This window comes from Prionailurus viverrinus, chromosome C2 (genome assembly GCF_022837055.1).
Source record: "Prionailurus viverrinus isolate Anna chromosome C2, UM_Priviv_1.0, whole genome shotgun sequence".
NCBI classification, from domain to species: Eukaryota; Metazoa; Chordata; class Mammalia; order Carnivora; family Felidae; genus Prionailurus; species Prionailurus viverrinus.
This window is the reverse complement of record NC_062569.1, coordinates 101844689-101859287: the sequence shown is the minus strand read 5'-3', so window position 1 is coordinate 101859287 and position 14599 is coordinate 101844689. Positions and strand designations below refer to the sequence as shown.

At 33.7% G+C, this 14599-nt stretch overlaps 1 protein-coding gene across 1 annotated transcript in view; it reads left to right on the top strand.

The window, feature by feature from the left end:
• The window catches only part of NECTIN3 (nectin cell adhesion molecule 3), a 129248-nt gene that overhangs the window by 66169 nt on the left and 48480 nt on the right, over window positions 1-14599 (top strand). Inside the window, exons 6-7 of the mRNA XM_047876145.1 lie at window positions 7228-7366; window positions 9727-9811. Coding sequence (XP_047732101.1) covers window positions 7228-7366; window positions 9727-9811 — 224 coding nt within the window. The remainder of the gene's footprint in view (window positions 1-7227; window positions 7367-9726; window positions 9812-14599) is intronic.

Here is a 14599-nt window from a genome sequence, read left to right as displayed (position 1 = left end):
AAGATTATATAAGGTTAAAGGACACAGTTAAAATTTGAGGGAGCATCTAAGTTGGTAGGTTAGCCATTATAGGATTTATTTTTAATTGACTACTTAATTCCTATTTCCTATACACATTGTGAATAACATTCTCCACAATCATGAATTATCTGTTTCTCCAGGCTTAGCAGTTAAAACAAATTTTGAATATTTTTGCTGCAACTTTAACATAAATTAAATTTTACATACTGGCTTTCTATTTGGAATGAACATTTCGTGAGATGTTTTGTAAGTTGGCATTTAGGGCTTTTCACTTATTACTGCTTTCATTGTAAATGCCATTGTTTCTGATTGTAATCACCTCCCTGTTTCGTATCTCTTATGTTTAAAATAATACTTGTTTTCCTAAACTTTAAATTATTTAAGGCAAGCAGCAGTTGTTTTGTTTTTATTTTTAAATAGCATACAGTGTGGATTAAGTTTGGTTTCCCTCTTGTTATTCTAATGAAAATTTATGCATGAAAGAATCTCTGTAATAGTGTACGCAGGGTATCAACTATTCTATGTTTTTAAAAATGCTTTCTGTTTAGTATTTGTTTTCTCTATCCCAGTTAGCTGCAGTTTTATTTTTTTTATTTTTGTTTTGATTTTTGTACCTATCTACTTTGAGTTGAGTAGGGATAGGTTTGCCTTTGCTGTATATATCCTTAGGGGTCATTTCTTGAACCTTGATAATAGTTGTTTTATCATTTTCATTTCAATTTATGAGGATAAAACTTGATTCAATTTTGATTTATCCTAGATTACTTACCTTTTTTGCTACTGGTGAAGCAGAGTGAAAGTGAGTTTAGTAAGATAACTTTAAAATATCTTTAAAACTTGAGAAAATAATTCAAGGCCTATTTCCTTACATGTATGATATTTCTACATAGACATGATATCTAATTTCACAGTCTCAGTTATGAGAAATATCTCAGGAAACACCTAGTCTTGAAGGGACAGTTTGGTCTAAAAGCCAGAGGTAACTAGATCTAGAAGACTGGCCTCTCTTTTTAAAAGACATTTTCTTATGAGAAATTATATGAAAATAGGACAGAATAATGAAATGAACCTCAGTGTACCTGCTTCTGTTTATTATCAATTCATGGTCAGTCTTGTTCCATTTAAATTCCTATTCACATAATCCCTCCTGCCCTTAGTTCATCTGTAAATGTATCAGCATACAGCTCTAAGAGTAGAAACATTTAGGAAAAGTAACCACAGATTTCTTGTACCAAAAATTAAAAATGCTTTAATATTAAGAATCCAATGAGTGTTCAAATTCTAATCACTTTTTTTGTAGTTTTAATTAGTTTCTAAATGTGACCCATACATTGTGATATTTTTAATATTTTTAATCTATGTGTTCTCCATGAGGCATTCCCCACTCCCTTGATTTTTCCCTTGCAATTTATTTGTTCAAGAAATGGCTTCATTTGTGTCCTGCAGCTTCCCAGTTTGGATTGTGCCAGTTGTACCTCTGTAATTTCTGTAAATTGTCAGATCTAGAACCTTGATAAGATTAAGGTGTAATTGGGGGGGGGGGGGCAAAATTACTTCCTAAGTGGTGGTATCTTCTATCAGAAGGCATGTAATGCCTGCTTTTCTTTTGATATTAGCAGTCATTAGATGCTCAAAGCCTAGATCTAACAGGGAACCTACTTGATGTCTAGGTTTATTAGCTCTCTTCTTTTACCATACCGTGTGCTTTGATGTCTGAATAATTATGACCATACTGCTTTTACCTGAAATTTCCTTTCTACACTTCACTGCATTCAAGATCCAGCTCAAACCATGTGATGGGGATGTGCTTCATTTGTTTTTTTAATTATGATTTTGTATTTTTGATTCAGTGATTCAAAGGTTTGATTCCATGTTCAGATATTTTGATACTTGGTTTTTATTTTGATATTTGGTAGCTAAAATACAACTTCTCAAAAACAAGTAGATTTAAATGGAAGAAGTACATTGTTGGGAGCCTTAACAGTTTTCATCCCAACTACTGTTTTTAGAGCTAGTCTCCTGTTCAGAATGTTTGCTTTTTCGATGTCTTGCTAATCACAATAACTTCACCCCTCATATTAGCTATTATTTCAGCACAGTATGGGTTTAGTGTGAGGTTTATGGTTAATAAGAGTGAATGTAAATCTTTATTTTATTTGGCCTCCTAATGCGTTTCAGTTTTTTGGTTGACTCATCACTGATTATATGGCCATGGTTTTGCTTCATAATGTAACTGATAAAATTTGTGTATTAAGAGTAAGATAATTGCATTGCTGTTTTAAGGGGTTTTGTCATTATTTGTGCCTTCATAGTTGGTGTTCTCTTCATTCTGCCAATTCTTTGCAGGAATGACATCTATTAAGAATAAATGCTTCCTAGTATATAACATGGATTAGCACAGATCCTCTCATGTTCCTCTGTCACCGGGGGCGTCCATGTTGGCCTCCTTTAAATTCTTGACTGCTCGTTAAATCTAGGGTAGTTACTATTTCACTCAGCTGAGCTCTCATACATCCGTACTGTGTCACAAGATGCTGGCTCTGCTGAGAGGGGACAACAAAGTGGATGTGTAATTGTTTGATTTCATTCTGGAACTATCCCATCCCATACTATCCATGGGATTTTGTAGATGCCTTGTGTAGCAAGTGAACACCTGACGTTTGGACTAAGTGAAGCTACCAGTGCCAGTCCATGTATTATATACTAGCACCACATTTATTTTGTAATTATCACTTATCCTAAAAAAGGGGATAAGTGATAATAATCTCTTTCTACATTGGAAAAAATATTTTTATGGATTCTGTGATCCCACGTTAGGGATTTTGCTCTCTACTGTGAAGATAGGGACTATGTAAAATTCATCCTTACATTCTTGGCACTTAGCATGTGCCTGACACGTTAGGTTACTATTGGTAATTTGTTGAATGAGAGGTGACAACACCATCCCGACCCAAAGAAAGGACATTTATTAAAAAGTAGTGAGATAAATATTTCGATGGATATAACGAAGTAGAAGGTGTATTGGAAAAGTAAACATTAAAAGTGCAATTGAGGGGCACCTGGGTGTCTCAGAGGGTTAAGCTTCCGACTTCAGCTCAGGTCATGATCTCAAAGTTTGTGAGTTCGAGCCCCACTCAGGCTCTGTGCTGACAGCTCAGAACCTGGAGCCTACTTCAGATTCTGTGTCTCCTCTCTCCGCCCTTCCCCTACTTGTGCTCTGTCTCTCTGTCTCTCAAAAATAAATAAATGTAAAAAATTAAAAAAAATTTAAAGTGGCTATTGAAAAATAAAAGTGAGATATATTTATGGGGAAAAATTGGTGATACAGTGATATGTATTATAAGGGCAAATAAAAGTTGAGAAGATAAATTTGTAGGGTATCACATTAATGTGTGAATCAGGTAGTAGAACCACTGAAGTTTTGGTGAAGGTAATAAAGGAAAATAGTTAATAAAGGAAAATATTTCCATTAATTGTTAGGTCTTGGTGTTTGAGTGTGTGAAAAGGGCCTGTAGATTTCTATACTCACCCGTTTCAAGTGGTTTTTAGCAAGTTGCTATGTTTTGCTGTGTAGAATAGTATTTATTTTTTTCAAATCTTGTCAGATGTGAATTAGGTAAGCATATTTGAGTAGCTTCAACATATTTTTTATTCGTATGTATCAGAGTAATAAAGACAAACTTAAATTCAGTTTAGTAGTTATATGTATATTTTTTTCAAAAATAATGAAAATTTTTATGTCTGTATTAAGTTTCTTTTGGTATGATGTGTTAGATTTTTGAACATTTTCCCTAGAAGACATATGCATGATATCTATTATGGGCAGTAAGCTTTTGTTGTATTGGGGAAAGCACTTTTGTTTTCTGCTGATTGTAAGCAGATAGTTAAGATTTAGTAGTCTGTCTCCTTAGGTGATGGTAATGTCATGTCATTCATTCAGTAAATTAGCTGAATGTTTAAAAATGCCAAATTTTTATACATTTGCTTATTTCCTCCTTGTAGTTTGATTGTAATATAGAGTAGATTATGTGGGCAGAGATGTGGAGGAGGCAGTGTTGTAGCTAAATTCTCAATTTTCATTAAAATTCTTTGACTTGAGGGGCGCCTGGGTGGCGCAGTCGGTTGAGCATCCGACTTCAGCCAGGTCACGATCTCGCGGTCCGTGAGTTCGAGCCCCGCGTCAGGCTCTGGTCTGATGGCTCAGAGCCTGGAGCCTGTTTCCGATTCTGTGTCTCCCTCTCTCTCTGCCCCTCCCCCGTTCATGCTCTGTCTCTCTCTGTCCCAAAAATAAATAAACGTTGGAAAAAAAAAAAAATTAAAAAAAAAAATTCTTTGACTTGAATACAAGAAATTTCAGCTTGCTCTTTGCTTTTCATACTAGTGTTCATCACCGGTTAATATCGTAAATATATTCTTCTTTGTTTTTTCTCAGTTAGTAGAAGAATCAGAAAAGGAAACATGAAACCTATCCCATTTGTGTATTTAACATAATCAATTTGCTTCTGTAGAATATCCAGTTGGTAAACGGAATCATATGTAGTTTTTCTTTGATTTGCTCTTTTCAGTACTTACTAGCCTGGTTTGGTACTAAGAAGAGGTGTACAAAAAAGAAAGGAAAAATATGAATAAAGAATGAATGGAACTGGGTGAAATAAATATGCCCAATTTAAGATAGAAGGAAGAGTCATCATAGTCTATACAAAGTCAACTCAGAGTCCCAGAGCTAGGATTTATAAGACTAATGGGACAGAAGTGGATAAATAGACCATAATTTAAATGTTCAGAAAATAGTGTCTATTTGGACTTGAGAATTACTTAAGGATATTAAAAATAGTACAGAGTTGGAAATTACCTTAGGATGTGAAAAGTCTGTGATTATTATATCTTATTACAAAACACTACCAAATTTAATATCTTTATTAAGTTAATCTTAATAAAGATATTAAATTTGGTAGTGTCTCATTTAATATGAGAGGTTTTCTTGGAGGTGTGAGGTTTGATGAATGTATGATGATCTGTACATTGAAAATCTTACATTCAAAGAGTAACCTGAGTTTTTCAAAAATAACTTCAGAAGTATTTAAAAGTATTTTTATAAATATGGTATTAACTTTGTCTTACCATCAAGATAAGAACACTCAAATTTGAATTCAGTACACTTGGGCAAAACTGATAGGGATGCTTTTGATCCCTCAGCAAAAGAAAGATTTCCTTTGAAGAAAAACCTTTAGAAAACTAGTGGAATAGGTAGCGTATTTGACACTTAAGGATTTTTTATTTATGCCACTGAAAATATATATGACCTCGGTCACATAACCTTGGGTATGTAATCTTAATAGATTTCAGTTGGACTTTTAAAGACTGAATACAAAGCTAGAATGTATATGGTTGGAAAAGTGATCGTGTAGAGTAGAAATTACTCCTAGGTCATTCCAAATCTTTAAACATTGACAAGAGCAGAGTATTATTTGACTGGCTTGGATTTCAAACTTTTTCTCATGTAGCACGTATTCAAATGGAGGTAGTAGGGATTAGAGAAATGAGCAACAATAGGAAGATAAACTGGGTGTATTAGCAAATGAGAGTAAGATCCTGAATGACTAAACTGGTTATATTGCTTAAAATAATTGTATATTTTACTATTTTTAAATCCTAATTGAAAGTTTGAAAGTTATTGAAATGAGTTACTTGCTACTCATTGATGTAAAGTTTTTAGTCTAGAATGAGACTAATAAAATGACTCATTAATAAAGAATTGTTAGTTTGCTAAAGAAATTTTTATAATTGGGAAGAAAGGAAATATATTTTTTTAGCAATCTAAAACAACATGCAACTCACATTTTAATAGATACAGAGTTGGAAAATACTTCTAAATATGTATTTATATGGAAATACTATGATGGTAAGTCCGTGAAACATATTTCAAAACTGATAACTGCCTTAATGTCTTCTAAACTTGCCATGTCTGGTCCCAATGGTAATTGCAATTATTTAGAACTCTATGTGAACGCCTATTTAAGTGAAAGCTAAGAGTTCTTCATAGGGGAGCCGAAAGGAGAGTCTACATTAGATGTGCAGTTGTATAAAAACGTTTTCTCCCAACAAGGGCATAATGAGGGCTTCTAGCCTAACCCAGCTAGCTTTATTTCACTTTCTGTTCTCTACTACTAGTTGATGGAATGACCTTGGGCAGAATATTTAACTTTAGAACTGCAATATAGAAGTTTATCTTAAACATCTTTCTTACTGGTTAGAAAGATAAGACAAAATTGTGTATATTGAAGGTACTTTGTAATTGCTCAAAATTAATGTTGCTGAAATTGTCAAAATAATGCACATAACGATTGTTTTGTCATATCCATAGTACTTACACTTGAAAATATATAGTTGCAATAGTTTTAATACATTCCCTTATTTGGATGTTCATAAAATAGGGTGACTTAATTTTTCAGTATTGTATGACATGATAATTGCTAAATATGTTTTTAAAATCCTTTTTTATAAAATTTATGGTGCAGACTGGGAAAGAGAAACTGGTATTTAGAAATTATGTAGTGTGTTTATATCCAGGGGATAGGGAAGATTTTCCATTTAATTTTGTGTTAGAGACACTGTCTTAAGTGTACTTTGTATTAAATGTTCATGAATTAAGGGAAATTATCTGCAACAAGTGCTGTTTTTATAATACCTCTATTAAAAAACTTATACAGTGTCATTTTTTGCCATATTTATTAGATCTGGGATTTTTTTGTGTGTCTTTGGTTTGCCCCTTCTTGAAGGTTTTAGTTTCTTTAGTAGAACTTCTTTTGTATTTTACTCGAATAAAAAATGGTAAATGTATATATTGTTGGTTAATTCAAAGAATAATGAAAAAATGTTTTATCTCTTAGAGTAAGAACTTAAAATAGCTTTCATCCTTTTGTCTATCGTTTCTTCTCCAGACATTCTTTGACCATAGAAAATAGATTCACTCGTTGCTATCTGACTGGGGATATTATTTTCATAACTTGAAAAAAAGGAAAGCTGGAGTGCTAAGGTGACATAAGGAAGGAGGGTGTTAGCATAATCCTACAAAAAGTACTGAATCAAATTTGAGGTCCTCTAACAAACTTCAATCAGTCTTTGCACATTATAGAAATTAGGGTGTGCAAATTCAAGAACTCTTTTTAAAATTGTTTGAAAAGCCTGATTTTTGTTACTTTACAGATGTTCCATTTAAGCAGACCTCCTCCATAGCCGTAGCTGGCGCCGTAATTGGAGCCGTCCTTGCCCTTTTCATCATTGCTATCTTTGTGACTGTGCTGCTGACTCCTCGAAAAAAGAGACCATCCTATCTTGACAAAGTGTAGGTAACTTTTTTGCTTGTGTTCAACATTCAGTATGAGTCAGTCTTTGTATCTATCTTTATGGCTACTCGTATGTAAAATGTCTGAGGGATGAGAGTAAAGACACTGTTAGATCTTTGTGAGCTGACCATGGTTTAATCAGAATGTACTATTTTGGTGTATAGTGTCAAGGGGCTGTTGGAGACAAATATATTAGACATAATTCCAAATGATAACAATGATAAATTATGTTGTCCTGTCTTCTGAATAAAAATGCAGGTCTTTGAAGAACTGTGCTTGAAAGAGAGATTCAAAAAAATCTTAGACGTTTAATTGCATCTCCAGATGGTATATGCCAGTCTTATGTATGGATAGATCTTAACCTTCAGCCGCCAAAAGCTATCAAATACATTGAGTTTTAAAGCTTTTTTTTCTTAAACAATTTTGGTTTTGGTGAATTACAAAGTGTGCAGTTTGTTCACTTAAAGAGTAAGCAATGTTTTGGGCCAATCATTGAGATAGAATTATAAAGCAGATATTACACTTTGCTGTAGAATCAAAAGACAAATGTCCCAATTCATTTAATTCCATCAACAGCTTTGTTGCTTCATCTATGGAATGTGAATAATATTTTCATATTTTTCCTACTTACCTACAGTTGTGATGAGTAGAATATAATAATGTTGTTTATGAATCATGAAGTTTTATATAAATGGTAGTATTATGTGGTTATTAATATTTTTATATTAGGAAATAAGTCTGTCTCTCAATATATTTCTTCTGTCTTCATAAATGCTGTGTGTGTGTGTGTGTGTGTGTGTGTGCGCGCGCCTTTCTAATCTGGCACAGTTATAGCATAGATCTTCTTGGATTAAAGACATCTGAGTGTTAGTCTCAGCTCTGTCATGATTAAAGTAGTGGTATGATCAAGGACAAGTCACATCACCTCCATGAGCCTCAGTTTTCTCACCCAAATGATTGATGGTTCCTTGGAGCTATGACTTTGCTGTGATTTTCATGACATGAAAAGAAATAATTACTTTTAAAGGACTGTAAAGTACCTTTTTAGTGAACACCTATATCACTGGTTCTTTAATGTTCATAGTCATAATAATTTATAGTTCCAATAACTTTTATAGTTCTTTAATATTTCAAGAGTAACTAGCATTTGGTTAACTTTATTTTAGCTCCCAAGTTATCTCAGGCTTTTGTGTAATTTCAAAACATAATCTTTATTTGTTGTTTGAATTCTGTTCATTTAAAATGTTATTTCATGTCCACATTGAGAAGCTATTAGACCACAGAGAATTTGTAATTACTTTGGCCTCTATAGATTTCATTCTCTTGATTTTTTACTATAGGTAACATTTTTGTTTGATTTAATAATCATAATTACTGTAAATTAGTTATCTGTGAACTTCAAAAGTATGAGAATAGATAAAAAAATTATTTCCTAAAATGCAGAGAGCTACAAAATATATTCTATTTGTATTGTGACAACAATGCTTAAATACATGAAAATACAGGTTTTTAAAAATCGGTTATTTTGGCAAAAATACATTCCCTAAGGATGTAATGGCACCTTGGTTTATTTCAGGTGACAAGATTTATAATGGTCTTTAGATTCAGAATCCTAATTTACATGATGAATATTCTAAGAGTGACCATGGCTTTTGAAAATTAGTTTTGATGGGGAACCTTGGTGGCTCAGTCAGTTAAGTGACCAACTTTTGATTTCGGCTGTGATTGTGATCTCACAGTTTGTGGGTTCGAGCCCCACGTTGGGCTCTGCACTGACCGTGTGGAGCCTGCCTGGGATTCTCTCTGCCCCTCCCTTACTCTCTCTCTTTCTCTCTAAAATAAACCAACCAACAGACACACACTTAAAAAATTAGTTTTGAAAGTATTTCAAAAATGTAAAAGTGTTTTCATTATCATTTTAAGATACAATTTTTTAAATCTTACGACATTTTGCCTTCCATTGCACATGTTTGACTGTTTAATACGATGGTAGGTGTAGTAATATAATAATATAGTGAGGTGGAAAAACATGCAATACTTAAGTAAATTGGTCATGGATTAGGTCACTTGCTTAGTAATAATTTTCAAAAAATGCTTCCATTTGAGTTTGCTTCTTCAAATGAATCAATTGGATGAGTTTTAAACATTGGAACCTTTAAAACCTGTTTTTTTCCTCCCTGTATGATAAAATATAACAACTGAATTAAGCATATACACTAATATAAATATTAGTGTGAGGAAAATATCCTCAAAAATTAAGAGAACCTTGATAGCCTCCTCCCCTCCCTTGTTTTTGTTTGTTTGTTTGTTTTGTTTTTGCTAAATGTTGCAATCACATGTTTTAACATTTTTAATGCAGGATCGACCTTCCACCCACACATAAACCACCTCCTATGTATGAAGAACGATCTCCCCCTTTGCCTCAAAAAGACCTTCTATATCAGGTATGTGTTCCTGATTACACTTAAAATAAAATGAAATAAAAAACACTAAGCAATGTATATTATTTGATATTATTTAGTCATTATACGTTAAATGTAGCATAGTAATACATAATCATTTCTCTGCAACATTTAAAGCATCAAATTTTGCCTACAAATTGGTAAGAAACGATGGTATACCCAGTGTAGATAAGACAAATCAACACTTTATTAGGAGTACAGGGGCGCCTGGGTGGCGCAGTCGGTTGAGCCTCCGACTTCAGCCAGGTCCCGATCTCGCGGTCCGTGAGTTCGAGCCCCGCGTCAGGCTCTGGGCTGATGGCTCAGAGCCTGGAGCCTGTTTCCGATTCTGTGTCTCCCTCTCTCTGCCCCTCCCCCGTTCATGCTCTGTCTCTCTCTGTCCCAAAAATAGATAAACGTTGGAAAAAAAAAAAAAAAATTTATTAGGAGTACAGATTTTTACTAAAAGCTTATGCCCAAAGATTTATTGTTAATAGTTTATTGACATGCATATTCATTGTAAAGTATGCATCTTTATATAAAATAAAAGAAAATTCGAATGTCTTTGCTAGGATATGATGAAGAGCTTTTAATCCTTGGAGTATGTATTTCATTTTTGTTTCAGTATACTCAAAATCTAAATTTTAGCGTTCCTTTATTTAGCAACAAAAGGTTTATATTCCAGTTTAAAGTTCTGGATATGAATATTGGTCCCCACATTACATTTATGATCATTTTAAATTTTCTTTTGGGATCAGTTTACAATAATTCATGTGAAAGTATCAATTAAATGCGTCTATCTCATATTCTCTACGTAGATTAATAGGCTGTCCTTGGGAAAGTTGAAATCATCGGGTATTTGAATATTTTTATTCTTAGTGTTAGTTGTTCTGGTTTTGTTTTTTTCCATCTAGCATCCAAGTAACCGATTGGGGCCCTGACCCTATATTGGGTTTTTATTCCCTGTGGAAACATTCTATAATATTTTTCCCCTAAAATATGTTTCTGTCTTCAGCTGGAATAAAGCAAATTATTTGCCCACCAATTAATTTAATTTGGTGGAAAAATTCCAAGGAAATGTATCTGTTAAGATGTTCTCAGCCTTCTGTGCTCAGTTCAGCACAGGTACTAAGATGTTCTTATCTTCTGTGTCTTAGTTGACCACATGTTCAGTCTACTGCCTGAGCATGGGGGCAGGGAGGAGCATTCCCTGGCATGTGCACTCATTGCCAGTGGGCACCAGGTTTGTTGTCACACACAAGTTTGGGGTCTTTGGGTGAAGACATGCTATCTTCCCAGACCTCTTGTTTCCATGTAGAGTGTAAGCTCACATCTCTTTTGGCAAAGAAATGAACTTGACAAGTACTGTGAAATGTCAACAAAATATTTAGCTAGAGCTCTTGCTAACTGCTACAGAAAGGCAGCTGTCTTCTTCCCTTCACAAACCTAGTAATTAACCAGAAGATTTCCAGATTAAGTTTTGGGAATTTTTTAAAAACATGGTTAGTAATTTTCTAGGACAACGCTAACTACGCATAATTTAATTCTTGTCTATAAAACCAGTTGATTATATAAGTTGTTATTATTTAATATCTTCAAATTAAATATTTACAAAAGCTTATAAATTGGAAAAAAATATTGGGTTTAGGTCATCATGGGTCCCGGGTTTTAGTTTAAAAAATATGACTTTTATATCTGTAGTTGTTTCCAAATAAACACAAAAGGAAGATTTTTCTTGGATGATTTGAGTTGACAGTGCTAGAAACTATAGTTTTTAGTGTCCTTGGAATTAGGGAATGCTTCCTGGCTTTTTGAGGTAGAAGTTATGAAGCAGGTGATGAAATTACCCACTTCGTGATTAGAATAATTTGATTTGTAGTAAATTGCATACTCAAAAGCATAAACCTAGGTGGAAATGAAGTTATAGTGGAAAAGTAACGGGAAGTTTAGAAAGAAGATTGAAGGGAAAGCACCTGCAATGAATAACAAACATTGGACTTTGGGAGTCGGAGACTATGTGGTAACATTGTGACTTTTTCCTCATCTGTGAAATTGAGCAGGTAAAAAATGTGACTGTTTCCATCTTCTAGCTATAAAACTGATTGTACAAACTATTGCTGAGGGTGAACTAGTTGCTGTAATTTTGCTTAAGAGAGTTAGAACTTGAATTGGAGATGAAATAACTCCCCAATTCTATAAAGCTTTTAAGAATAATTTAGGCTGGGGCACCTGAGTGGCTCAGTCATTAAGCATCTGACTCTTGATTTGGGTGTAGGTCATGATCTCACAGTCATGAGACTGAGCCCTGCATCGAGCTCTGAGCTAAGTGTGGAGCCTGCTTAAAAGATTCTCTCTCCCTCTCTCTCTGCCCTTACCCCACTCATGCGCATGCGCTCTCTCTCAAGAACAAAACAAAACAAAAATCTTTAAAAAAAAATAATTTAGGCTAAAATCATTATCCATCAGATAACTTGTTATGATTCATGCATTATAATGTCTATATGTTAATTATGTGGCTGTTTGTGTTTTAATTAATGCTGTGATATCAAAATGTAAAATACACAGAGCCGTGTCCTGGTTACCAAGAAATCTGTAAGTGTGTAATTACTATCTGATCAGTTTCATACAGTGATAGCATGTTGCAATACTAAATGCCTTGGGAATGTTCCACTTCTCTGGGTGTCTTGTCTGCTTTAAAGTGATAAGGTAATTCCTGCTTGAATTCATTAGCCCTTAGCCTTCCCAAACAGGCCTAGTGACCTAGTCACCTAGGCCAGGCTCCCGAATGCCTCCATGGCTTTAAGGAAGACAGTCTCATTTATTCTACCCATCAGTGTTCTACTCTTGGGAAACCACAGAAAGAGACACCTCCTCAGTACCCACATTTGTACACCTTGTGTTGCTTTTGTGGTAATAGTACCAACACTCATCCTGGGGAAGGTTTCCTTCCAATGTATGTTAGGAGAATGAGGCCTGGTATTGTGAAGAGGCAGTGTCCTTGGGTGGGAACCATTACTGCAGAGAAGATGCATGGAGGCATGCATAAGTACGAGGGAAATAAAAAAGAATATCTTACCTGAAGCAAGGAGTAATTGAGAAATATCCCCAGCTTGTCATGTATTAGGTAATAATCCTGCAGAAGTTGAGTCTTCATTTGGGAAAGAAATATTAATTAATGGCTTCAAAGTATATTTTACCTTTTCATTATGTTTTATGAACATTATATAGGTAATCCATAAGTATGTTCTTAGAACAACAAAAACAAATACTACAGAAATTTATAGTCAGCTGTGAAAGTTCTTTTTTATTACTCCATCACCAAGTATATAATTTCCTTCTCCAGCTATCACCATTGTTACGAATTTAAATATTCTCCCAGACTTTTTTCCATGAATTTATTTTCATGGGTGTATCATCCATATTTACATCTATAGCTAGGTTTGTTTTGCCTTTTTTTTTTAAACACAAATGTGATCATAGAATACATAGTGGTCTAGAAATTGCTTTCCCACTCTATTATAGACCAGTATTTTTCAGAGTGGCCAGTGTTGTTTATAGTTGTAGGGGGCTCCTTTATCTCATTCAGCTTCAAATCCAGCATCAAAACACTGAACACTGATATAAAATTTCTTTGTATTAAAGAATTTTGGACAACACTTAGTGTTCTATGAATAATGCTGTATTTTAGCCTTGTTTTGGGAGAGTTGTATACTCTGATGTGAAAAAATATTTCCCAAACCAACAAAAATGATCAAGGGATCATTTTCAGGAAGAAATACGTAACTAATACAGTTTGATTTCTGACATGGAAAAAATCTGGATGTAAATGTAAATCTTTTAGAATGCTCTGTGGTTCAGCCTAAAATAACATTTATTCTTGGAAAGTTAGGTCTAGTAGATTGTGTGAAATAGATACTATTACTTGACTTTACTGAGGATCATAACAGGATTTCATTCAAGCAAGAATATTATAGAGAATGTGGCTCTTGAAGTTATTTTCACAATGCTGACATATTATTGAAAGCTTTTAATCTCTTGAAATATCATGAGATTTTCTTTTACCCCTTGATAGCCACATTTGCAGAACTAACCATCTGTCAGATTACTTTGGTAAATTTTTAATTTTAGCAACCTTGAAAATGTTTTATGAACAGTATTTCAGGTGTTGGAATACACAGATCAATTTTCATGATTTAAGAAATTCGTCTTATATACACATATAAATATGTGTGTATGTGTCTTAATATTCTGTGTTATTAAATGGTATATATGCATAAGTACTTGTGTAACTGAATTTTAGGCTGAACTTAGCTGCCTTTATTGTGGAACACCATTTTGACTTAAAAGAATGGCTAACAAACCATGGTCATTTAGGCTTGAGTAATTTTGCAGATATTTTCTCACAAATCAATGAACTGAACCTGTCGCTCAAGGCAAACAACTCACAGTATTTGTTGCCAATGAAAAATTTGAGGTTCCAAGTAAAAATTATAATTTTTATAAAACTTATATCTGTAACCATGGGATTGATATTAGTGGGGAAATTAATGAATGTTGTTTTTATACTGAATAGTGAAAAGTACCAATGTTTGGAATATCTGTGTAACTTAGTGAACAAATAGTTTCCAAATGACCAATGTATGCTGTTATAATCATGCATGCATAATATATCCAAAGTATAAGATAAACGTATGGATTTTCATATAGGAGAGTATGAAAAGTTTCAGATAGCAACTAGCAACTAACCTTAAGAAACTTCCAGTTGTTGAGTTTTGGTATAGTATCAAAGGA